This window comes from Desmodus rotundus, chromosome 3, assembly GCF_022682495.2.
Source record: "Desmodus rotundus isolate HL8 chromosome 3, HLdesRot8A.1, whole genome shotgun sequence".
Classification (NCBI taxonomy): Eukaryota; Metazoa; Chordata; class Mammalia; order Chiroptera; family Phyllostomidae; genus Desmodus; species Desmodus rotundus.
The window spans coordinates 131,602,201-131,629,825 of NC_071389.1; the positions used below are offsets into that span (position 1 = coordinate 131,602,201).

Below are 27,625 nucleotides of genomic sequence, written 5' to 3' on the forward strand. Positions count from 1 at the left end.
GCTTTACACCTCTTCAATTCTGTAGGAAAAATGCACTTAGATATTCCTCATAGAATCAAATGTATCCAGGGAGATAAAAAAATAATAATCTGAACTCCTTACTTATATTATGTCTGTATCCTTCATAAGAAAACTTACACCATATTCTGTAATTTTTTAATATTGCCTTGAATTTATTTCATTTTTATGCATTTATGTATAATATTCTGAAAAAGTTACAACCTTGGTAAAATAATCGCATTTTAAATTTTGTTAAGTTACCAAACTTGTTCTACAGGACTAGGCTCAATGAGGCATTTTTGATTGAAAGAGTTCGCAGAGTGTGTTGTCTGGAGCAGGAGACCAGGACACGAGAGCTGGGAGCCCAAACCAACTCTCCTACCCAGCAGCTGCTTGGCCCTGATCATCGTTCAGCTCACATTCCTTTTCTCCCAGCACTGATCGTGGGCCACTACGTGATCTTTAGATACTATCTAACTCTAAATTCTGTGATTTAAAAAGACAAATACATTCTTTTCTTTTTTAAAGGATATTTACTCACTTTATTAGAAGTTGTACTCCAGGATTCCTTTAAATAGCTATATCATCTGCTATATCATGCATTCAATATAGGATTTTTAGAATTTGTTTTGTAAGTATATGTTATTGATTATGCTGTTATATTTTTTCCAATTTTTTCCTTCCCTTTATTCCCCCTCCACCCCGCACCTCCCCATCCTCCAGCATTCCCTTCCCCCTCAGTTCATGTCCATGAGTTGTACGTATAGGTTCTCTGGCTTCTCTGTTTCTTATACTATTCTTAACTTCCCCCGTCTATTTGTCTATTTTATGTCTACCAATTATGCTTCCTACTCCCTTTACATCCCCTCATTGTTCCCCTCCCCCTCCCCACTGAAAACCCTCCATCTGATCTCCTATTTCACTGGGTCTGTTTCTGTTCTAGTTGTTTGCTTAGATTTTGTTTCTATTTTTTAGGTTCAGTTATTGATAGTTTTGAGTTTGTTGTTATTTTACTGTTCATCGTTTTTGTTCTTCTATTTCTTAGGTAAGTCCCTTTAACATTTCATATAATAAGAGCTTGGTGATGATGAACTCCTTAACTTTACCTTATCTGGGGAGCACTTTATCTGCCCTTCCATTCTAAATGATAGCTTTGCTGGATAGAGTAATCTTGGATGTAGGTCCTTGCCTTTTATGACTTGGAATACTTCTTGCCAGCCCCTTCTTGTCTGTAAGGTTTCTTTTGAAAAATCAGCTGATAGTCTTATGGGAACTCCTTTGTAGGTAACTCTCTCCTTTCCTCTTGCTGCTTTTAAGATTCTCTCTTTATCTTTAATCTTGGGTAACTTAATCATGATGTGCCTTGGTATATTCCTCCTCGCATCCAATTTCTTTGGGACTCTCTGGGCTTCCTGGACTTCCTGGAAGTCTATTTCCTTCACCACATTGGGGAAGTTTTCCTTCATTATTTGCTCAAATAAGTTTTCAATTTCTTGCTCTTGTTCTTCTCCTTCTGACACCCCTATGGTTCTGATGTTAGAATGCTTAAAGTTGTCCCATAGGTTGCTAAGCCTCTCCTCATTTTTTTTTTGAATTGTTTCTTCATTTTGTTCCAGTTAGGTGTTTATTTCTTCCTTTTGTTCCAAGTTGTTGATTTGAGACCTGGTTTCCTTCCTTTCTCTGTTGGTTCCCTGTATATTTTGCTTTATTTCACTTTGGGTAGCCTTAATTTCTTCCTTCATTTTGTGACCCAGCTCAATCAGTTCTGTGAGCATCTTGATTCCCAGTGTTTTGAACTCTGCATCAGATAGGTTGTCTATCTCCTCATCGCTCTTTTTCTGGAGTTTTGATCTGTTCTTTCATTTGGGCCATATTTCTTTGCCTCGGAGCACCTGTTATGTTGTAAGGGGCAGAGCCTTAGATATTCACAGAGTAGGGCAACCCTCTTTGCTGCATTGTGATGCTGTCTGTGGGGGAGAGGTCAGAGAGGGAACAATGACGCTTGCTTGCTCCATTCTAGCCCCACTTTCCAACGAATTCTCCTGTGAGACTGGGAGTCACAACCCCTGCAGTATCTTACAGCAAGCTTTGAGTCTTTAGTTTCCTGTTTAGCCAGGCCCAACTGGCTCGTGGGAACCTTGCCGTTCACCCTCCCTGCTCCAATGCCCGTCTCCCATCTCTGCCCCCCTACTGGTCTCGGTGAACATTTCTTTAACTCCTTGGCTGTTGGAATTCCATGCAGTTTGATTTTCTGGCACTTCTGGTTGTTTATTGTTTTTAAATTGGTTGTTATCCATCTTTTGGTTGTGTGAGGAAGTGAAGCGTTTCTACCTACACCTCCATCTTGGCCAGAACTCCACAAACACATTCTTATAGTAAATAATTGATGATACATGTTTTATAAAAACAAGAGTCGCTTGACATAAACTTAAATGTTAGAGGTTCACACGTTCAGTGTTACTAGGGTTGAAGTAGACATTTAAAGACCATCCCATCTACCTTTCCAATGCTGGATCCCCTCCACAACAGACCTTCCTAGTATTTACCTAGTTTCTGTTTTAAACTTACCTAGTTTTTCAGTGACAACAAAGGCATTACCTCATAAGGCAACTCTTTGGATATAACTCTGACCCCCCTGTGTTCCTTTTTACATTCAGATGAAGTCAATCTTTCTACAACTTTAATACTTTGGTTTCAGTTTTATATCCTCACTTGGCAATGAAAAAGCCTAGAGCTCTTTCACATAATAGCTCTTCAAATATTGTAATCAGCCATACCAGTGGGTCAGCAAGAAGAATAAACACACCCATTTACTTATCTACTCCTCACGTGAACTCAGTCCTCTATATCAGCTTAATCATCCCTTCACCCTTCCTCCAAGGTTATGGTGTGTCTCTAACAGTGCAGTAAACAGAAATGGGTACCATTCCCTGGCTGTTGTCTTATCACAGTGGGGTAGAATGAAAAGTCTTCTCCTATCACAATATTATGTCTATTAATGCAGCCCATACTTAATTGATTAATATATTGACTTTAGAGTTACATGAAATTTGCAATGTTTTCTTATAAAAATGTTTAGAATGGGGTATTTTGGAACTTCCATATTTCACCTTTTTAAAATAGTATTTAGGAGTAAGACTGTTTTTTATTTGTGATTCTTGCCCATATCAGTAATCCATAAATCAGATATCTGTGTCGTTGCAATGTTCATGTCCAGGTGACTGGGGGATGTGCTGTCCAAGGAGAGGGTGAGTCCTAACCATGCCCCTAGAGACCCTGAGCGAGGTCACATCACGCTACTCATTGGCATTATCATGGCAGTACCATTCGACCGATTGTAAGTCCCCCCCAAAATTGCCATCGCCCAGGCCACACTGTGACCTCTTGTCCACAGTCATGTCATGAGTCGTCCACTAACTTTCTTGTTTTGTTACCGGGCAACTTTGTCAATGAAACAAATGAGCTTCATTTCACATGGCTATTTTTTAGCACAGCTTAATTTGTTTTGTTTCAAAATAGGTTAATGCTTTCTGATAAAATTAAAAGTAAAGCCAGTCAGGATTCTAATTACTGACACACGGGCATGAATCCTGCGTTCCGAAGCCCTGTTTCTAGCTGTTTGGATAGGACAGACAACAGCAGGTACAATTTTCTGTGCCAGAAACATACTGGAGGTTTAGTTTTATTTTAAATGAGAGGCTGTATATGTTAATGTATTGCCGCTGTTAGTAACACATTTATAGAAATATATTATATGTAGTATAGTGAATTTGGTTCTGTGGTTGGGTTATCAATTCAGCCACATTGACTGAACTATTGCAACTGAACTTTACCTTATTAACCTAGATTTTTCAGAAAGCCATTTAAGGCAAATAACACCCCTTTACAAATATTCTCCTCTGTGAATTATTAAGAATTCCTTCCTTGTTGTTTATCATTTCTAATGGAACCAAGTGAACATTTTAATAGTTTTATTTACACAGTTTTATTCATTCCTACAACCATATTTCATTTAAAGGCATCTAGCATAGCTCCTCTCAGGTTAACTTATATTTCTCTGTCTTTATGAAATAAATTCTTTAACTAAGAGTTCCAAATCTTAGGACATGATTCAAAATTTCAATTTGGTTCTTTGACAGTGTTGTTCCTTTACCATATTACTTCCCATGCCATCCTTTCTTATCTCCTATTTTCAATGGTAAAAGAAAGAACATAGGGATGCTGCTGTGTCTGAATTCCCAGATCAAGATATTAAAAATCATAGTCATTAGAGATTCTTCCCCAGTTTCTACTGAGGCATAAATCAGCAGCACGAGGTGGCAGTCCCTGGGGTTGGTAAGTTTTCATAGTCTTTTGCTCACAACCTGGATCCACCTTCCAGGCTAAAAGTAGACCTGAGTCCGTACTCCTTAAGCAAAGTGCCAGTGGTACCATGCATGTCTTTTTTTTTTTTTGGTACAAATATGGTTTCTTGGAACCTCCTTGTGCCTGTGTTATTTGTGTTTACTCAAGTTTTATTTTGAATAAAGACTTTATATTCTTAGTTTCTCTGAGAACTTTGATTCACCTTCAGTGTAGCATATATATAGCTCCGGAGGTTCAGGTATTTGCCGTTGTCTCCCTCACCCATACCGCAGTCCTTGCTGTGCTGCCAATTCTGATTTTGTTCACACTCTGCCGCTGATGTTCTACCGAGTGAAACAAAACTTTCAGCGCTCAGAGATCTTATAACTACTGTTGGTTTCTGACTAGATGGAGTCGATGTGAATGTAATTGTAATTGACCCCCATCTCTTCCGTTCTGGTGTGTGACATAGAGACACACCACCCTGAAAATATCTAGGTTTCTAGAGTGGTCTACATTTTAACTGTACCTTGGATACCCTGATTTTGACACTATATTGTTGGCAAAACTTTTAGTGATTCAGGATCTACTCATCTAAGTGAAGAATAAAATAAAAATAGAAAAATCTGAGTGAAGTGAAAAGGCAATTATATACATTTTAAAAGGCAAATGTAAAGTATGGAATCCAAGATGAATATGTAATGTTGGAATACAAATATATAAAATGACTAGCATGTTAGCAAATTAAATATTCAAAAATAATTAACTATCAACACCATTGTGAGTTACACTATAATATACTGGGAATGACAATTTGCTAAGAATATAAGCAGTTGTCAAGTACAACAAAATTTAAAACAATCTTGAAATACACATTTTGTATCCCAAAAATAATCACCTTCCCTTTTCTTTCATTATGCAACAATATTTTTGATAGTTAAAGGGGGTCTTTTTATGAGAATGGAAATCCAAGAGGATGTAATTCTGCTGCTGAATAACATTTAATCACAGAGCTAGCTGAAGCATCAGTTTCCACTGGTTTCTGATGTTTTGAGTGGGTTTCACATTGTGGAAGTTGGGAAAGGCATTTTTGAATAATACTACAGTTGTATATCTGAAAAGATGAAGATAATTCTCAGAAATTATTTTGGTGCCAAGACAGGAAACTAAGCCTGGTAGTTGAGGCATTACTTGTTAATAATCATTTCTTTATTCAAAAACCCAAATAGAGTGCTATGAAATTTTATCCTTCTGTTTAGCACTTACTACTGAAGATAGGAACTAAATTCTTTCTCAATAATTTAACTCTAATTTTAAGTTAAGTAGAAGGAGAATAGGGGAAAATGGAAGATGCAATCATGACTTAACAGATGATGAATAGAAATTTTAGAAGAAAAAAATAAACATATAGGAAGACGCCGAAAATAGTTAAGTGTATACATTATCACTTCAGAAAATACATTTCACATGTTATGTTTGGTTCAGACAATTATATATGCATTTCTCTCTCTCTCTCTCTCTCTCTATCCAGGCAACCACCCACCAATCAATCTATGTATATATGTTTATATAATAACCTAAGGTCATTTCAAGTGAGTTTTATTCGATTAGTCATTGACAACAACTAATTCTAACACAATCCCTTTTCCCCTATTCCTTCCACCCCTCCTGCGCCTACATGCTGAGAGCTTGAGAGTGGAAAGCTGTCATAGCTCTAAACAAAGAAGTCCTGTCCTTTATATTTTATGCCTCACATGTCATATGCTTTATTTTGACTTAACATTTCTTTTGGACTTTTTGTATGTTTCTGATTTTTTTTAAAAAAGCTGTTAAATTCACATAGCTAAGCTTTTGTACATACACATCTATGCTCCACGTGGCAGAATACTCAATGGTTTTAAGCTGGTTTTGAAACACTGGAGCTAGGAGGGATATTTGTTTTGCAAATTACTAAGACAATGTTTACTTATCAATAAATGAGAATACCAGTAATAGCACTTTCCCTCAGAGGGTTTTTGTGTCTGTCACAGAGTCAGCAATAAATAAATTCTAGCTAAGCCTATTAACAGAGAAATTGCAAGGACTGAAAGTTTTATACTAGAGTATTCTTTTCTTGTAAGTTTTGTCAAACATTTGTTCAGCTAAATTGATTTTATAAAGCTGATTAAGATGGACAGTTTGTCAGATAAGAGAAATAAAAAATGGAAAAACTGAGAAATGAAATGAAATAAAAAGCAGACGGACACTCATAAGTGACTGAAGTGAGTAGAAAAAGAAAGTCGGACAAGCAGACTTACGGAGCTGCCCGAGTCGAGCTTTCTCCTTTTTACCAAACAAACGTCCTATTGAAGACTTGATTCCCTTCTTCTTGGGGGCTTTGTGGAGAGAGTCTTGGCTGCTGTTGGCACTGCCCAGCCCCAGGCTTTCTGGCTCAAGGGAGGCAGACAAACTACTGCAAAACACAAGGGAGGGAAAATGCTTGTTTGATGCAACATCCAAAAAGTACATGAGACTTGTTTCCTTTATAAAGACATAAAAGGAGGAACAAGTAGACTTTGGAAGTAATTTTCTCCCGTTCTGCTCACCTTTTCTCTTAAGCATATTGAAGTGTGGCTTCCTCAGCCTTAGGGCCCTGAGTCTCAAAAGTTTCTTTAGAAAAATTTCTTTTTGCTCCAAATGATTTTTTTCTTTATTTTCCACATAACCTCAAACTAAGCAAAGAACATAAATGGGCTTATTAACCACATGTTAAATTACCTTCTATTATTTAGCACTTGACCTCTCATCTATTTCTTTCTTGGAGTGCTTTTAAGATCTTAAACATAATGACCTATGTTAAGAAATTTAAATATAACTAATAATGAAGTCTACCCATGGTTTCACTGAATTTTCATCTAGCTATCTTTCTCTCAGTTTGGGAGCAATTCACTCAATTTAAAATCATCTAGTTGGGACTCAGAAGTAACAAATTGCATACACTAGTGGTCACCATATACTTTTTCTTCAGGTATTCTTGATAAGCTGAAATAACTTTCAAGCAGGTGGTACAGGTTCACTCCTGGCCGATGTATTGGACAGTATATTAATAGGAGAGGTTCAATAGATATTACCATCATTCTTTTTTCCCTACAACTATTAAACTGACAATACCATAATGAATTATTTAAATTCATTACTTACTTTTCCTAATTAATTTGAGGTCATATTTTCTAAACTCCAAAAGCTATTGCTTTTCACATGTTACAATATAATTCATTCTTCTTGAGACAGTGAAGAAAATATATATTTTGAAGCTGGAGTAATTGGTTTTTTTCCCACATTAGAAATTAAAAATAAACAAAACAAAAAGTGCTTGCCAGAACAGAAAGCTCTGTTTTCAAAAATGTTTGTTGTAAAACACACACTTTTTAGAAGACGGATTCTTATTTAAAGCATTAATCATTGTTATTATGTTCAGCTATATAAATTATGTGTCTAGAGAAGCTGCAATTGATGACAGTGAAAGGACAGACATTTAAGATTAAATTATATGCTTACATTTATTTATGTCACTAATTATTATAGAGATCTGCTTGCAATTTTTTTTAGGTAGATGGAAAGCACAGTATTGTAATGAGATAGGTCAGACCTGAGATCCCCAGAGAACAGCTGAGACACCAGGTCCAGAGGTCCCCCAACCCAGCCCAGAGACTACTCCCCTTCTTGGTGGGAAATGCAGGGGGTGGGAAGGGTGATGAGGTAACAGAATACAGAAGCCTGCCTCCTGCGAAGGGAGGGGCTGCCTGAGAAAGGGGAATTGCCCTGGGCCAGAGGCTGGTATAAACACAGTGCAGTTGGCAGGAGGAGGGGCAGAGAGCTCCTGGACTGAAAACAGAGCTGGGGCTTAGTAGCCCAAGCTTTGAGGCTGCTTGCTCAGGACAAAGGCTACACAGACAGCACTGTGGGAGCTGGTTGCCCCACCAGGGGTGACTGGAGACTTCTGCCCACTCCTGAAAGAGGGGCAAAGACAAAATGGCTGTTGGTTGAAAAGCTAGACACTCCCACTGGCTTTCTGCAAGTGTGGGATATTTTTTAAAGCAAAGGATTGGAGAAGTGAGGCTCTCCCTCCAGCTTTGGAGCTTCCTCTTGGCTCTCTCTGGGCTTTTGGCACTGGGGGCAGGCTCTTCATTCAGGGCTGTCTTGCTTTAGCACTTGGATGCTCTGGGTCTCCGGCCCTAGCTCCTCACATGGATAGGCGAGCTCATGGGACCAGGCAGATGCTGAGCTCCCCAGGGGCTCAGGCCCCACATGGTTGGAAGCTCATTCCTGGAGGCAGGGTCCCACACCAGGATGTGTGCCTCTGTGGGCTCCAGCCTCTGGGACACTGTGATGCAGCACAGCATGGCACATGGGTCCTGGACCGCTCCGTGGAGACTGAGAGCAGTGCACCCCAGACCCTGAGGGACAGAGCTGCTGGGAGAGGCTGGCGACCCTGAACCCCACAAGTGCACTTTCCAGACAGCATGGAGATCTTGGACAGATAAGGAAATGGGGAACCTCTGGGTGTGGTTTTGGCTTGTAGTCTTTTGGGGAGCAAAAGAAGTCCTGGGTCTTGAGGGAGAGAAGGGCTCAGAGCTGGAGGGCCCTCAGCCCCCACAAGGTTGGGACCCTGTGAATAAACACTTGTTTCCTTCAACACTAATCTTTGGGTCATGCGGACTAAGGGTGACAAGCGTCCGAACCCCATGCTGCACTGTTACAGTATGAAGAGTCACTATGAGAGGTGGGATATTTCCCAATGTGACTCTATCTTGTCCTTTAATATTTTGTAAATGTGCTTTTTTTTTTTCCTTTCTAAGAACATTCTGCCCCAGAAGCAGCAGCACCCAAAAGTGGTTTACCTACCAGTCAGCTAAAAGTAAATGAGGCACAATCAGGGAATTTTCTGACCTTAATTACTCTTACACTACAAGCCAAATTTATAATCTTGTCGTTGGAGGGAAGAAGAATATCCAACCTCAGCCTGTGCCACTCTGGCATGTGAATTATTTTCAGTTGAAGAGAGTCTGAGCCTTGTACTCTCAGGAGAGGCTTGTTACCCACCCCTTAAAGGCCTAAAAGAAGTTAGTCAGGGACCTGTACGAGGAAGAGAGCTATTAAGTGAGAGACATTTTTATATCAGAAGGACTCATCTGCAAGCATGGCAAGCACTTATCTACCAAACAGATAACCTTCTCATTTCTCTATGAGGTATCTTCCTCCCCTGTGAAGCCCCGATCCTTAACCCCTTCCCTTAGCACAGGGGAGTGTGTAAGCCGTACCATCAACCTGGCTGCCGGGGAGCCTCACAATTTTATGAGGCTCCCATATAAAGAAAACATGTGTTTCTTCTGTTCTTATCTCAATTTAATTTAGACCAGTCAAAAAATCTAAAAGGGAAGATGGGAAAGATTTCTGCCCCTACATCCTAGAATCCCTTTATAGTTTTTGTTGCTATTCCTAATAAGTTCTTCCTCTAGCACGATTCCATTTATAGAAAACGTACACCAAAAATAGAAGAGCTATTCCTATAAATATGGCCAGCAACAAGACCACAAATATGAAGTTAATTTTAAAACTAAAAATTGGATCTCAGAATGAAAATTTACTTTTTTCACAAGTGGTATGTTTTTTATTTATTTCGCAAGTTGAACTAAAAATTTTTATATAAAATTTTAAACAGTCTACTTGACCGCACTGAAAGGAAGAAGAACGTTTTCCTGAGGAGCGCAGACGCTGCGCAGCGCATGGGAGAGCCGCGCTTGCGGGACACCTACCCTCTGGCCTCGTTGTGGTAGGAAGAAGGGAGGGTGTGAGTCATCCGGACGGCTCTCGGGGTGGGGGGAGGGGAAGTTTCACATTTAATGGTTGCTTTATCTTCCCGGCCGTCCTCTTCCACCACTGCGATCTAGAAGTAAAAACAATACATTCAGATGAACTCTTTCAAATGTCAACTGAAATTAATAAAAACGGAGAGTCATCAAAACAAGGCTGGTTGAGTAAGTCTAATACAAAACCAAACAAACAAAAAAAACTTGGAGCATGTAGGTCTTACATATGTAAATTCACATTATTAAAGAACATGAATTTAATAAATCTTTAAAAGTGAAGACACTCCAGCTAAAGTAAACAAGGCCCAGCTACAAAAAGTATTTAAGAGTAAATAAATACCATAGATCACTATGCAGGGACCATGAAAAAGCTATTTTGAAATGTTTTAATATACCAGAATATAAATGCTTTTAAAAAAATTGGAGCAAATTTACTAAGAAAACGCATAGTCAGGTTATCATAAAACAGCCATCTTTTAAGTGGGGGACTTTTGAAGTGAGAAGACAAGTTGTCAATCTATAGCTTTATCAGAGCAAATTTAAGTTTTAAATTAGTCAAGGTAAAGAAATATAATTCAGGGTGTTAAAAATGAGTTGCGATTTATATACGAGCATATACAAAACTTTTTAAAATCACAATAATAAAAGGTAAGAACATAATTCTTGCAAACTGTTTTATCTCACTGCCCATCATGTGAAAATTAACAAAGGCACACAGAGAACCATAAGGTGAGACAGAGGGATTTCCTTAAAGAACAATTTTTTCAGAATCCAGAACAATTCTGGATAGCATAAATTTGCCAGAGAGAGAGAGAGAGATAGCTGCATTAAAATAAGACCTTTCAACAATCAAAGCTACTTGTAAAGATATATTTTCACAACAATGTTTCTAATTCATTCATAGCATCATTGTGCATAAATATATATATAATGAGAGAAAAACTGTGGGAAAGCATAGCTTAACAGTAGTTGCAGAAGTTCTGAAAAAGTTCCAAGTTTGGCTATAGCAAAATTTTTAAAGCTGTGTTCTCATTTTATGTCTACACAATGTCTTGCTTGTTTCTTTAGTAAGGTATTATGCTTAAATGTGTTTATACATGAAAAAGGCTTCACTTATTGGAGAAACTTAATGAAAAGATCTGCTTGTACTCTTGTTATACAAGCCTAGATTACTCTTAACAGTTCAGGCAAGTATCTTAATGGAATTTTCTCTCTCCATTTCAACTAGCACAGTGCCACTAAAACAATTGTTTTCTAGAATTGTTTTCAGCATGGCATCAATGCCATGGAAAGCCCTTTCTAAACTCTCATCCCTTTTAAACTCATGAAATGTGCTTCCATACTCTTCCTAATAGGTGCTTATATTTTCACAGGTCATGATCTAACCATGATTGTTTTCCATGATTGTTTCTGCTGAGCATGAGTTCTGCTTCCAGATTTTTTTCCTGAAACACCCTCTTCCAATAAATACCCTTTTCTCTTTGCTCTGACAGTTGAACTATGCCAAGTTTTAAAATACCAGCTTTTAAGAAAACTATACACAAACTGTTCCCCTGAACAACGCTAAGAGCTCACACGGTATATTAACAAAATCGAAGACGACGACTTCGGAATCAGAGATGGATTTGAATCCTGGCTTCTCTTATTTATGCTAATTCCTTACCTGACAGGGACTACATTTCCTCATGTAAAATAGAAGCAAGGATACTTATCTCAGTGTTTTCTTTTGAAGTATAAATGGAATCACGCATGTAACTCCTTAGTCTGATATGCAACAATTTTTAGCTTGTGGTCTTCCTTTACCTACTTTTCTTACCATTCAATTATGTTTATTCTCTAAATTCCTTGAGGCTGAATTTCTGAACAGGACTTTTCTTTGTGGCTTTTTCTTTCTTATACCCACTGAAAGTCTACTCAGAATTTTTCCTATGTTCCCAGGACAGGAGTCCATTTTGTTTCCTATATTCAATATTTATGCTCTTGATTTCATTCTGAACAGGAGAGCAGTATATTTAACTCTGTTTTCGTATTTTCTATATTCTTGATGATCTGGCATCTGAGGCAGGAGAGACTGCCGTTCCAGAGCCAGCTAATTCCTATGGAAAGCAAACCCCTTCCCCGGAGTGTGCCTTCCACATGAAAATCAGTCAGTCCAGATTTCTATCCCATACCATCTTATCCACCTGGCTCTTATACTCCAGGAGGCAGTATTCCTCTGCCTTAATCACTCCAGGCCAGTTATTAGAGACAGCTCCTAAAACCCAGAACCCACCACAATTATTCAAAATGGCCAATCCTGATTTTACTTACCTTGCCTTGCCTTGTCTTTCCCTCAGAAACTGTGATTAAATCTGCCCACGCTTTCCCCTCACTCTCTCTGCCTCCCCACACACTCTGGCTTCCCTGTGGCCCTGCACAGTGTGGGGAGCCCAGTCCTCCTGGGAAATCTAACCTGTTATCTTTTCATTGCAGCTGTCTCCTCATCTGTTGGCCTCCCTATAACTGAAGAGTGGTGAAACCTACATTTTAAAACAAGTGGCATTGTTCTAGTATAGATAGTAAACCATCTAAGTCTTCATACCAGCAGCGCTCTAACGCGGTGTAGAAATCAAAACGCTTAGTCCCCATGACCTAAGCATCGCTCCAACAAGCATCAAAATTTTTTGTTTTTAAGCAATCTGCTCTGATGATTGTATTTAAAGAATTTGATAATAGTTACATACTTCTAATACTTCATTTTTTAGTTTAATAAAATATTTTAACTAGAGGGAATGTGATTTTAAAGCTCTCGGAGGAAGAAACAGTATTCAACTAGTAATCACATAAGAGTTATTTACAGTACCTTTCTGCGGTGTTTCCTTAGATCACTTGGCTGTGGTTGGCAGTAACAAAAGCAACATAAAACAGAACTAGTTAATGATTGTCATTTTGCCATTTTACACGTTTAAACAGTATCTATAACTTGGTTTTCTGTTTTTTCATTTTGTTTTTTTCTAAATAAATGTGCTCATATTCATTTGTTAATCATTATAAAAACACTCCTCGGGGAGGGGATTACCTTAGAAAGGGAACTTCCTTGATGGCATGGGGGGGTAGCATGAAGGAGCCATGTGTCCATGCATGAGACCTGAGGGATGAGGCCCCAGGGAATATAAAGCACACGTGCAGTGAGCTGGCCAGAAATAAACATGGAACTAAGTCCTCATCTTTTCCCCATCTCTGCAGAGCCTTGGGCCTCCTTTGGGCAGATGCGTTGCTCCAGAGGGATCTGGATCTTCCTGGATTCTTACGAATCCCCCATTCCCAACACCAAAATCTCTGCCCCGGGGTAACACGGTTCGCGGACTGCTGCTTTCTTGTCCGTACTCGTACAGAACTTTTTTACAAAGCTAATTCTTTATGATTCCATGTGACCCTTATTCACTTAATGTCTTTGTTTACTTTTCTTATGTAAATAAAATAATTTCTGTTAAAATGTTTCATTATACTTTACATTTTCATCATTACCAGAAAATGGGTTGATTTACCCCATCCAGTATTCTAACTAGATATTGCTAAAGTGTTATTTAACTTATGTATTTGTGGTGGGGTAACAGTGAATACAACTAGTAAAAGTAAATAAACCTCCCCCAAAATATGTAAAGCATACAAACATATACAACCCAAACAACGTCTTTACAATATGTGTTTCTTGTCCCCCAAATTTCTAATGTTCTTTGAATACTCAAACATTAATTATACCCAACAAAATTATTTTTCTTCCAATATGTTCTAATGTAAAAGAAAATCTACCTGTTTCACTATAACAATAGTGAATTTGAGGACAAAATGTCATTAGGTGATTAGTATTTCATTTTAAACACGTTTACCCCTCAGGGCATGTTATAAATATTTTTAGGGACTCTCAGTATAGAGCAATACTGTTCTTTACCACTGATTTATTTATCATGACCGGCCACTCAAGGCAATGCATGGAAGCACTGGCATCCTTGTCACACACGAACGCCACGTCTAAATATTATACACGTTTCATCTTATTAATATAACATAATAACACTGTCAAGGTTTATGATGATAATGTTTATGAAAATACTTGAAGGTTCAAAACCACTCATATTGTAAACATGGAAGGAACTAATAGCAGTACAGCGATAACAAGGTTCCCTTGCCTTCAGTGCTGACAAAACTGCTCTGTGGACGAAGATCCTTACTTTGCTTTAGTAAAAAAAAATAGGTGATCAGTATATGTAGCACATATTAAATATGTAGAAACTGAGCCAGAGAAAATATCCTTTAGTTAATAAGATCAAATGGATGGTTTCTGGATTTCTAAAATAAGTAGATCGTAACGTAGCTCAGTTATTGCCTTAGTATAGCTTAGTACAGTGGCTACAATTTTGTGCTGTATCGAGTGGGGTCAGTTCTGATTAGTTTTTCTGATTGGCCATTGCCTGTGCTGTTTATTTTAAAAACGTTTTTAATATCAAACCTTGAAATTAGCAGAGACTGGAGGACTGACTGGCTTAACAGTTTAAGGAAATAATTTTTCTTAATTTCGCCACGCCTCTTACACAGACTATTGCATGGAAGTCCCATAACTGTCAAGTTTGCTGTGGGCAATATTGCTTCACCACGTAAATAGTTTCTGTTTCAGTTCTTAATTCATAATCAGAGAAAGAGATACCTAAACTTATATGCATAACAAATTTTGTGATGATAAAATAAAAACCTAAAATAATTATTATTTATATGGTAGTTTCCCTCTAAGATGAGAGCACACACACATATATAAAAGCACCATATATATATATATGTATATGTGTGTATGTATGTATATATAATTTATTAGCCATATCACAAATTATTGTAACATATTTATTTTAAAATGTCACTTAGAAAATGAATTAAACTTTTTGTTCAGATATTATACACACACACAGACATAATGAATTTTTAAAGAAACTTTACAACCTTCTCACCAGAAATATAATATACACTTCATATTTTTCTCTAGTATTATTAATTACTCCTCCATTTGTCATGTTTGTGCTAGAATTTACAGTGTGTCAACTATTATTTTACCTATTTGCATTTTAATTAAACTCTATCCCCAAATGCTTTCATTTTAAAAGAAAATTTTATTGTTTTAATAATATAGTTTTAATATTCATTATAAAAACAGAATTTTATCTCCATAAATAGTTTAGAATACTTAAATCTTCATTATTATTGTCAATTCAACATATATCCAGGTAATCGCAGAATAAAAAGACAGTATAGTACATACTTTTGAGTTAGCAAATTTGAGGAAAAATCCGGTTCCGCCTGCTAGCTGTTTTGGATGTGGGCAATTTACTCACACTCTCAAAGCCTCATTATCTCACTCTCTATTGACATAATATCCTCCGAATATCAAATATTGACGAGAATTAAATGTGCAAACATTATGGCATTAAGTAGTTATTACAACCTGATTTTCCAGAGGTTTCAAGTACTATTTTTAGCAAGGGGAACTTAGATCCCTACCAATTCATGCTTTCAACATTTAATTCCAAATATAAAGCTAAGTGAAATAAAGAATTAAATAATAAAGATTAAAATCTTGACAAGAAAATCAAAACCAAATTAGGAAATTGCTGCTGTTGCTTTTGATGTTTCTTCTTTTTAAATTATTTTATAGTATGCACACATAAAATTTTAACATTCTATGTTGGTGTATTGAAGCAATTGTAAAATAATCTTTGCTATTTATTGTGTTAAAGAAGTCCCAACTTCCTTCATCAGGATAACAAAATGTACTTAATGGTTTGAGTCACTCCGATTTTTAATACGTTATGTAGATTCCTACTCTTCCATGTACTTATCATATGACCTTGGGGAAGTTGCACCTATGTAGGTTACATTTCCTCACCTCCTAACGGGATTGCTATCTGTACCTACCACACAGGGTTGTGGTGAAACAAAGAAAAAAGGAACGATGAAACTCAGAGAAAGCTCCTAGTCTGGAATAAACACCCAGTGAATGTCAACAATGTATCCTTAACCCTAGGGGCGGTAAAGCGTCTCTGGACTCAGCAGCATCTTACCAGCGTCATGACTCCCATCCGATCCATTTCCCTGGCAGGACTTCGCGGGGTGAGTTTTGGCGTCGAGTGTCCACTGGGGGGAGATGAACTGGCCAGTGAAGAAGCTGTAACGGAGGCAGTGATGGAAGTACCTGGGTGGACTCTTGCTAAGTTCAGGCCTTCCAGGCTCACACTAGCTACTCTGTTCTCAATTTCTTCAGCACGTAACTCTGTAGATTCTTTTTCTTCCTGAATTAGCCTGAAAGACAATTTAATTTTGATCCATTATATGGTTCGATAATACTAATAAGTCAATAAAAACTTTGTGAACATTTTATAACAAACCTAGTATTGCCATCTTTTTTTTCCTCTAGGAAATATAACTATCAACAAATTCCAGGGACTTCCTGGCTGAAATTTAGAAAATCCCTCTTTCCAAGTAATACATGATTCCTCTCCACTTTTTGATCCTCTTTCTGTACTACAACCTACAAAAACTCCTTTCCTGCCTAATTAATTTTTGCTATTAATCCTGAACTTACATTTTAACTCAGATGATGATAAATGACTTTTAGAAACTCAGATTTCAACAAAGTTATTGAATCTTACCTCTAACTCAATAACAAAGTATAACTGATAAAATCCTCAATTAATAAATCAATCAGAGTTTTTTTAAAAACATTAATACCTATTTAGCCAAGTCTTCTTTAAATAAGCACTATACAACTTAATAATGTGGGGAAAATAGATGATAGAAAGATGGAAAAGATAATGAAAAATTAAAGTGTTACTACAAAACTTTTTGAGGAAAAAGCACTATTTCTCTTTAAACAGAAACAAGCTAGGAGGATGTGTATATATCAGTATTAGGTATTCAAAGACACAGAAATAGAGCTTCAGCTGGGTTGCATAAAGTTCCTATTTAAGTTGCATCTATACATATTTTATATATTCTAATGAAGCTGTGTACCAGAATAGTTTGTTTGAAAAAAGGGGGACAGGAACCTCCTGAGATATCTCCTCAACTACGAAAGGCTTATTGGGACCTCTAGGGCATGCACTCCTTAACCCCAGGCTGTGATCGCTGCAGACTTGTCTTTCAATATTTATTTTGGAAGACATTTGGCAGTTCCTTACAAAACTACACATTCACTTACCATATGATCAAGTGTTCCTTGGTGTTTACTCAAAGGAGTTGAAAATTTATGTACATACAAAAACCTGCACATGGAGGTTTCTAGCAGCTTTATGTAAAATTGCCAAAGCTTTGAAGCAACCAAGACACCCTTCAGTGAGAAAATGGATAAATAAACTGGAATACTATTTAGCACTAAAAAAAAAGAGCTATCAAGCTATGAAAAGATATGGAAAAACATTAAATGCATATGACTACATGAAAGAAGCCAGTCTAAAAAGGCTACATATTATCTGATTATAACTATATGACACTTTAGAAAAGGCAAAACTATGGAAGCAGTAAAAAGGTCAGTGGTTGCCAGGGGTTGGGATGGGAGGAAGATCAATCGGCAGAGCACAACAGATTTTTAGGGCAGTGAAAATATTCTGTTTGATACCATATTGCTAGATGACGTTATGCGTTCTTCCAAATGCATAGAATGCACAACACCGAGAGTAAATAATAGTGTAAACTATGGACATCGGCTGATTATAATGTGTTAATCTAGGTTCATCAGTTGTAACAAACATACTACTGTGGTGGAGGCTGTTGATTTTGGGGGAGGATACACATGTATAGAATCAGGTGGTATAAGGGAAAATCTCTGTATTTCCCCTCAATGAAATTTCCTGTGAATGCTAACCTGCTCTAAAAAAATAAAGTCAGTAAAAATATTAAGAAGTGCATCTAATCTACAAAGGATTTATAGTCTGTTATTTTGAAGTTTATTTCATGGATGTGTTTTAACTTGAGCAAAGATCAGATTCCCAAAGGAAGACTTTATCAAGTGTCAGAGTACAGCATCATTAATCTTTTAAACACATGCCAATGGAAAAACTTTCTCTTCTTCAAAAAAATTCTTTTTGTATATTTAAAATGATTGGTAGAAAATTACTCCAGAAAAATCTGGCAACGTGGTTCTTTTGTACAAAGGGTTTGTAGTTATTAACTCTAATATCCTACTAATTGTAAAAGAGTCAAACCTAGAGGGACCAGTTAAGTCAATTAATCCAACAGGAAATCCAATGTTACCTAGATGCTCGATTTACTTGGAAAAAAATAAATGGTAGTCCATTGATCTTTTGAGTCCTCATGTGTATGTGTAAAGCAAAGAAAATAACAACAAAATAGAGTTCCTTTAGGATGTCCCAGTGTGTTGGGGAGGGATTTCCATAGAAATCATAAAGAAGACTGAAAAAATAAATAAAACTACAAAAGTAAATAGGCAAATTGTAGCTAACTATAGATGAATAGATTATTGAATGTTGCAGTGACAAATGAGTTTGAAGTATGTGATCTCTCCCTGTAAGAGAATCAATGAACTGTGAGATGCCAGAGGAGAGGAATATTTTTAAAAATTATTTTTCAAGAACTTCCAGTCATGATGGAGGCATAAGTATACATGGCTTGCCTCCTTGCACAACCACAGCAAAAATTACAACTAAACTACAAAACAACTATCACCCAGAATCATCAGAAAATGGAGCTGTGTGGAAGTCTGACAACCAAGGAATTAAAGACGTCCCATTGATCCAGACGGGTAGGAGGGGTGGAGATGCAGAGACATGTAGACATGGTGACATGGAATGTGGAGTGTGGAATGGATGGTCCCACATCCATGTGTGGTGGATAAAGCTGGGAGGGATACCTCAGGAGCGGACTCATTCCCTCTGGGCTCCAACACCAGGGCAGCAGCTGGAAAGGCACCGGTGAAATATGGGGAGAAATTGAAGTATCTGGCTCAGGGCTAGTGTCAAGGGCAGCTTCCTCCTGGACAAAGCTCCAGAGGCCAGGCAGTGGCCATTGTCCCTTTTCTGAGCCCTCCTCTACACAGAGCCACAGAGTGGCAACACCGTATCTGAGGCTCCATTAACCTGGATCACATGGGTTGCTCCTCCAAGGCTATTACCTAAGGATCTGCCCCATCTAGCTTACCAATGTGCTTTCCTACAATAGGCCATGCTACTGAGAAAGGGAGTCAAAGCAGCTCTGCCTAATACACCGAAACAAACACAGGGAGGCTGCCAAATGTACCAACATTTGAATCATAGGGGTACCAGAGAAGAGAAGGGACAAGAAATTGAAAACTTATTTGAAAAATTAATGAAAGAAAACATCCCTAATTTGGTGAAGGAAATAGACATACAAGTCCAGGACACATAGAGAGTCCCAAACAAGACAGACACAAGGAAGACCACTCATCATAGTCAAAATGACAAAGGTTAAAGATAAAGAATCTTAAAAGCAGCAAGAGAAAAGCAGATAGTTACCTACAATGAAGTTCCCATAAGACTGTCGGCTGATTTCTCAAAAGAAAAGTTGCAGGCAAGAAGGGACTGGCAGGAATTATTCAAAGTGTCGAAAAGCAGGGACTTACAATCTTGATTACTCTGTCCAGCAAAGCTATCATTTAGAATAGAAGGGCAGACAAAATGCTTCCCAGAGAAAGTAAAGCTAAAGGATTTCATCATCACCAAACCATTATTACATGAAATGTTAAAGGGACTTATTTAAGAAAAAGAAGATCAAAACTATGAATATTAAAATGGCAACAAATTCACAGCTATCAACAATTGAACCTAAAAAACAAACTAAGAAAACAAGCAGAAGAGAAACAGAATCATAGATATGGAGATCATTTGGAGGGTTATCCATTAGGAGGGGGAAGAGTGAGATTGGGGACGAGGTACAGGGGTTAGGAAGTACAAATTGGTAGGTACAGAATAGATAGGGGAGTGTTAAGAACAGTAAAGGAAATGGAGTTGCCAAGGAACTTATATGCATGACCATGGACATGAACTAAGGGTGGGGGAATTGCTGGACAGAATGGGAGGTACAAGGTGGAGAGGCAAAGGGGGAAAAATTGGGACAACTATAATAGCATAATCAGTAAAATATATATAAAAATTACTTTTTTGAAATAATTAATTTAAGAAAGAAGAAAAATCTTAACCAATCATAAATTCTGATTGGTGTTAGCATATTACCACAGTTTATATGAGTGTCTATTTCTTTTAAATGTTGCTATATACTTGAATTTTATGTATTTCTTAATTTCTTACAATTACCAACTATTTTAATCTACATTAAGGGGGTCAGTAATGTAACATATCAAAAGACAATATATTGAATTTATTATTTGGATATCAATGTGTTGGGGTCAATAATTAATCTAGGTCAAGATTGTTACTAGGAATTACTACCCTAATGCAAGAGAGCTAAGAGTCCCTGGAAATATATGGGCTGTTATTGAGGGTGTGTGCATATATTTTTGGTGAAAACAAATATCATAAGAGCACATACTTGATTTGAAATCTATTTAGTGAGTCCAGTCATTAGCTGCACGGCATTGAAAAGAGTTACGCAGTCAAAAATAATGGTTTATATTCTTTTTTCTATTTATAGGAATCAAATACTTATGAAGCACTTTCTATTTATCAAGCAAAGTGCTAAGTTCTGGAAATAAAACCGTGAGCAAAGCCAGATATACTTCCTAGCTCTTATATGACTTACAATCTAGTGCAGACAAGACACTAAAGGACAGTGAAGTGAACTGAAGGGTGGGAGAAGGGGTAGCGGAGCTCTTCCTGGGGAGTAAGTATAAAGTGGGTGAAGAGTTAGGGCAGAACGATGTGGATTGCTAAGAATGTTCCATAAGGGAAAAAAATTAGCAACAATGAAGGGGATAGCTTGGATCATTTAAAGAATGCAAGTCATGTATAATGGAACCTGGACTAGGACAGGTGAAGGTTAAGAGGATGTTGAAGTAGGTGAGGCACAACAGACCATCAAAGGGTCATGATATATATCTTAAGAAAAACTGAAAGGCTTGAAAAGGGAAAGTATATAAATACTTCTGGGTTTTTAAAAGTCTGTTTTGGCTGCAGTGTCAGTCTGGACTAGCTTGGGAATCCAAATACTACAAAGAAACAAGGAACTATTATAATGTGCAACACGGTGATGATACTGGAGAGCTAGGTAGATTGGAATCAAAATAAGAGGTCCACAGATGAAAGCTAGAGGCTGAAAGAACAAATAAAAGCATTGCTCAAAATAGTAAAAACTGCTCACTGGTTGAAATAGCAACTTCAGAATAGTTCCTGATGTTTGAAAGGAAACAAATCCACCTAACACAGTAGGGTTCTTCACTAAGGTTAGTCAAATTCATGATGAAAAAGACTGCGAATGTCATGGGAATTCAAGAAAGTATATAAGTTAAAATTTAAACTACCTTAGTGACAACATTTCTCAATATTTAAAATGCTAAGTTGCACAAATTCCATTCTATAATGTTATCTGCTCTTTGGAAACCATGTATTTCTAGATACTGTGTGGTGATAGTTCCATTTTTCATATCTAGTTTCAAATAATGCAGTCATAGTTTAATTTCACTCCAGTGTCTAAATACTTTTAAGGATCTGGTTGCACATTAATTTTTATGCTAGTTAGTACCTTTATTGCAGTGTTAAATGTATCTTAAGAATGTATCTTATCACCACAAATACCATTTAAACAGTAAATTTTAATTTCAAAAATGCTTTGAAATTCATTGGAGAAGATTTTATCTTTACCTCATTCTTTTACATTCCCCTCATATCATTTCTGTATGTTTCATGTATATTCCTTACAAAGACTATCCTAATTTTGTATAGGAGATACACAGATAGCTAGGGAATTCTGTGAAAATGCACACTCTGAATCAGCAGGTGTGGGGTGAGGTATGCATTTCTGCAGTTCCAACACCCTCCCAGGTGATGCCAAAGCTTCTGATTTGATGAGCCCATTTTTAGTATCAAGGTCTTCTTATACCTTCAAACCATCAGTAATAGTTGAACTCACCTGATTTCTTTGTTGATGGCATCCAATTGTTCCTGAAGCATCATGGCTAGAGTCTGGGCATCAGAATGACCACTTGGAGAGAGGAGATCCATTGAGCTAAAAATCGTTTCTCTGTCATCATCATCAATGTCAGAGATTTCTGTGTCACTTTCAAAAGGGTGGCTGCTTAGCATGCCCATTTGTTGAGTCCTGTTCCACTCATGATCTCCAAGAGATTTTACCTGAATGGTAAGCGAGCAATTACATTATCTATCACATTGTTTATTTTCAAAGCAGTATTCTAAAAAGCACACGTGCTTTTGGCAAAAGCTGAACTGATTATTAACTTTTTAATGTATTGGTTCAATAAAATAGTTCCTCGGCATTTATGTTATGGAAATTAGTGTCTGCATAAATATCAAGATTTTAATAGAAATAAAAATAATAAATTATAAACTCCATGATTTCTAGCTCAACTCCAAGTCGAGGTAACAGTTACTTTAAAGCATTTGTGTTTGCAACATGTCTCCTTATTTACAAATTAACCCTTTCTATCAATTTGTACTCAAGCATTCCCATTTACTGTACTAATTAGTCTTATCCACGCCTGGTATTATAAACTCAGACTACAAATATTACCGCACAACAAATTCTATAAGAATTCTCTCAATAGTCATTTACATAAATCTAACTAAGTATTATTTAGGAATATTGCAAAGTTATTTGATTTCTTTTCCATTGCTTTGGTCACTTAAATGTCTGATTGATTTTTTTAAGCCTAAAGCACACTAATTTACATGACTATGTTTTAACTGATATAATAAATACTCATGTTAATGAAAGTCTTGAGTAACCAACAGACCAATGTTCTTCAAGTTGTAATCTCAAGGTATGAGAGGTTTGGGAGTAAAAGGGAGGACCAAGAGTTTTCTTCTATTTAAAAAAAATTGCTTTTCATTTTTGTGATGATGTAAAATAACTTTTGGGGGAGACAATATAAGATCGTCTTGAGTATTATTTAAGACTTGAAAAACTGAATTAGCTTTTGTGTTACAAATTGTTTTGGTACCAAGAAGCACTAATCTGTTTTCATATAAAAATGAGAAAAGAACTGAGACAAACTTAATTTATTCATTTCTTCATTTATCTGTATTCAACAGGTGTTGAATGCCTGCTGTAAGGGATTAACTTGTACGTGACATATAGGTGCCGATGAAAAATGAAAGTGTTAAAAAAAGAAAACAAAGGCTTTGTATAAGCAGGTTATGTAGTACTTTGGACACATAAAAGTGGTTGTGGAGGACAAACTATTCTTAGGGCACTCGGGAACTTTATTCTCTGTAAAATGCAACTACATACTTACTGAACACGCATAGCTTACAAATTTTAAGTTACTGAGTGAATGAAAGGCTGGCACTGCAGTTGATCACGGACAGTTTTCTACAAACACCTTTAATGTTTATAGCTATTTTCCTCAAAGTGTTTTAAAAATATAAATTATAATTAAAATATTTAATTAATTTTAATTAACAGTATGAATGCCATTGCTTAGGTGCCCAGGCAAATCAAAAAATACATTTGTTTGGCAAAACAGCATAATGGATAAAAGCATGGAATTTGAAAACACAGAAACATAGGTTCAGATTCTGATTCAACTACTTGGAAGGATGTGCAGGTCTGGTCTGTGTCCTGTGAAGGAACCAGGCTGTAAGCAAAGCTTGCCTCAATGCCGTCACCTGTCTCCCCCACCCTCATCCACAGCCGGTGAGCAAGGAAAGCTCACCTGAGCTCTGCCTCTCCTGTCCTCCTGTATCCCCCCACCCCCATTCTACAGTTGGGCGAGGGAAGCTTGAAGCTCATCTACCTCCTGAGCCCTGAGCTCTCCCCGCCCCACCCCAACCCGCCTGTATTCTTCTTCCACGAAACTGGTCCATGGTGCCAAAAAGGTTAGGGACCTCTGGTGTGGTTGAACACTTGAAATTTCTGAGCTGCAATATTTTTATATCTGTAATTATAATAGTATAAAAATAATCAATTCATAAGGTGATGTGGACAAATACATAGGAAATACTTAGTTGAACATCTGGCATGTAGTAAGGATTTTATGTTAGTCATAGTTTTTAAAATACGTCATACTTCACACTTGAAACTAATAAGAATACTAGCATTTTGAATCTTTCAGTATTACGCATAAAATTCTAACGGAAATGTAATAGTGTATTTACTTAAAGCCCTCAGAGACTTGAAATAAAAATTTAACCTTGGGCTCATCTCTCCGCACACCCATGCGGCCTCTCCTGGGTCTTCTTATCACTTTCGTGGTTCTGTAGTCAGACTGGCTGTCCACGAGGGAGCCAACGGAGTAGCGCAGCTCAGCCGAGGTGTCCAGATGAGTCCTGGGAGAAGGAAAAGGATGAAACGTAGCCACTCTTCAAAATTAAACTTACCTTCAATTCCCTGGCCACCTCTTAGTTGGCATTAAAACACTAGCCCTCAAGGAAATAAACTTCAAGACAGAAAACCGATGAATTAGCATGACTCTCTGAAGTCTCCTAAGAAGCTATGCCAGAAATTCCAGCCTCAGGTTCTCTCCTGAAGGTTTGGTGCACGTTCTCTTGGTAGAATATAAAAAGCCCTCCTGTTCATTGATTACTAGTTTCAACTGTGGTAGTACAACAAAACATTGTCAGATGGACAGCCACGATCCACTGTCACTTCCATTTAGTTTGAGCTGTTTAGTGGATATCCCAATACATGCTATTTGTTACTGTGTTTGTTTTAAACATTCCTTACTAATCTAACAAAATAATGTGTAAAATTTGGGGGTCCCAGAGTACTCTGTTTTTCAACATTCTATTTTTCAATTTAGAAAAATCAAGAAAATGCTTAAAATCAGATTGACCCAAGTTTAATAAAGTTTTTTTAATAAACTAGAATAACCACCAAAATAATTTTTTGAATCCTCACCCAAGGATATATTTATTGATTTTAGAGACAGAGATGAATGGGGGAGGGGGAGAGAGAGAGGATGTGAAAGAGAAACACCAGTCAGTTGCCCCCTCCTGTCCCCGCCATGATGCCCTGCAGTCCATGTGTGTGCCCTGACCAGCGATCAACCTGCAACCGTTTGGTGCACAGGTCAATGTTGTGACCCACTGAACCACCCGGCCGGGGCCAAAATAATTTTCTAGCTTATAAGAAGGCATTGATTAAAAAACATAAAGTCTTTTGGTAAGCACATCTAATTTTGAAATCTGCTTAGAGATGCAACAGTTGGAACATTCCGATTGGAAATATTGTCACCATGGTTTCCAATAAGCATGGTAATAAAGTAGACTGAAAGTAAAGTGCGATAAAAGTTTCTCCAGGAACATTATTTACATAGAGACTTACAGCAAATTCAGTTTATTGCTACAATAATAATAGTGGCGACATACTGTCCTACAAAATGATTTATTATCAGTAGCAAACATACTTAAAGCTGTGTTTACTCTTGAATTTGGGGCTCCTACTGATCTATTTTCCCCTCCTTAGTTTCCATTGTGAAAGAAGCATTTCCAAATATTTGGCCAGATTAAATGAAAGAGGCAGGTGAAGTCAATGTTTACAACAGCAGAAGACACCGACCTAACCGATGCAGGTCCGAGTTTTGCCAAATAGGACATTAAAGCAAATGAACTAAGGGATTATCCCTGAGAGAGACAACAGCGATTATTTTTTAGATCAGTGAACCTGAGACTTAATCAATCAAACTGGATTTTTAAAATTGTTGATTAATCATATATAAAAACTAACCAACAAGGCCATGGTTGTAAATGGCACAAATCTTAGTCTTTAACTATTTGGCAGGGGGTATAAGTTTCAAGAAGACAAATATATTGTTGCCTCCGTTGTATGTTCAAGGAGTTATTCCTAAGCATATATTAACCACTTAATACATATCTGGTAAGATAATGAATTAATGAAATTGACTGTAATACATTCTAAACTATCTACCTCAGAACAGTCTTTGTTCCTTTTGTCTATGGCTACTTAGGGTAATGTCTCTTCGAGCATCAGAGTAGATTTTCTAATATTATTACGTAGGAGTGGTGTTTTCTTGTTTTAGCACTGAACTCTAGGTCATTTATAAAAACATGAGACAAAACTCAGATCGGCCCCAATGACAACCCGCTTAAAGACCTGCAGTGTCCTTAAAGGCCGTCTACAGTAGTTGGCCCTTCCTGCTTCTGAGTTCACTTCTAGCTACTCTCTGTATCTAGCCGTCGAGCTGTACTGACTTTCATCCTTTAATAACTCACACTTTCTTTCACTTCGGAACCTTTAAAACAGTCTCTTCACACATTTACATGATTAGCATTCTTAAAGGCTCAGTTTAAGCCCCTTTGCCATATATAATACTATTCTAGTTCCTCATATTCCTTCCATTAAAACAGCCCACACACTATTATTCCTCTATTTTCGATCTGGAAGAAATCCTCTTCATCACCATCCCCACTGTATCTCTAGTGCCATGTCTGGCAAGTAGAAAGTACTTCACTGATCTTGAAATAACAAAAGATCCAAGACAACAGCAATGGTAGAAGAGCCCGCTGCTTATACTTCATCTACAAATGTTACTGCTCACCTCTTTCCTTTTATTCAACTCTGTGAACTAGTTCTCTAACAAGAGAACTCAAAGGCTATATTTATGTACATTTAAAATGTAATCATTTTGGTATACGTTATTTTGAGAGGTACTAGGAAGTCAAAGTTATAAGTTCATCCACTGTCACCAATTCATTTAGACAAGGGACCGTTATGTAAAACAGTTTTCCTTCCTGAATCTCCTGTGCCTCTTGCACATAATCTCACAAGAGAACTTCTATAGATAAACCAAGTGTAAATTTTCTTCAAGTAAACCTGTAATCTCTCCCTCTGCTTCTGGAGTGTCCTTCATCGTCCTTTCTAATTATCCACATCCTACCATTTCTTCAGAGTTCAGCTAAATCAGGCCATTTCCAGCCACTCTGAAACTTATTTTACTTTCTTCTCAGATGAGGTACTAGTAGAGGATATTAGTTACTGAGAACCACCAACCTTAGCTCGTCTCTTTCTGCTTCCTCCACTGAAAGGTCAAACACAAGTTGGTGAAGTTTTCGTGCACCCTCTGTTTTCCTTATTGTTTCTTAATTGCGTGCACTTGAAAACATGGTGTTCAACAAATAATTGCCATTTCATAAATATTCAGTTATCCTGTAACTGACTATAAATTCCATCAGGTTATCTATCTTAAAAATTCCTATGTACTTGTGATGCGATTTACTGTTATGAAACTCCTTTGCTTACTTCTCATTTTATCTGCAAAGTAAGCTTGTGAGATAGTGAGAAAA

The 27,625-nt window shown here is 37.2% G+C and overlaps 1 protein-coding gene across 18 annotated transcripts in view; it reads right to left on the reverse strand.

Moving 5' to 3' along the window:
• PPFIA2 (PTPRF interacting protein alpha 2) overlaps positions 1–27,625 on the reverse strand; it is a 446,500-nt gene that overhangs the window by 62,984 nt on the left and 355,891 nt on the right. For all 18 annotated transcript variants that reach the window (XM_053921063.2, XM_045187308.2, XM_045187307.2 and 15 more), the window contains 6 exons: positions 24,514–24,649; positions 22,275–22,495; positions 16,280–16,517; positions 13,036–13,065; positions 10,140–10,270; positions 6,642–6,796 (listed from right to left, as the gene is read on the reverse strand). In XM_053921063.2, coding sequence (XP_053777038.1) covers positions 6,642–6,796; positions 10,140–10,270; positions 13,036–13,065; positions 16,280–16,517; positions 22,275–22,495; positions 24,514–24,649 — 911 coding nt within the window. The remainder of the gene's footprint in view (positions 1–6,641; positions 6,797–10,139; positions 10,271–13,035; positions 13,066–16,279; positions 16,518–22,274; positions 22,496–24,513; positions 24,650–27,625) is intronic.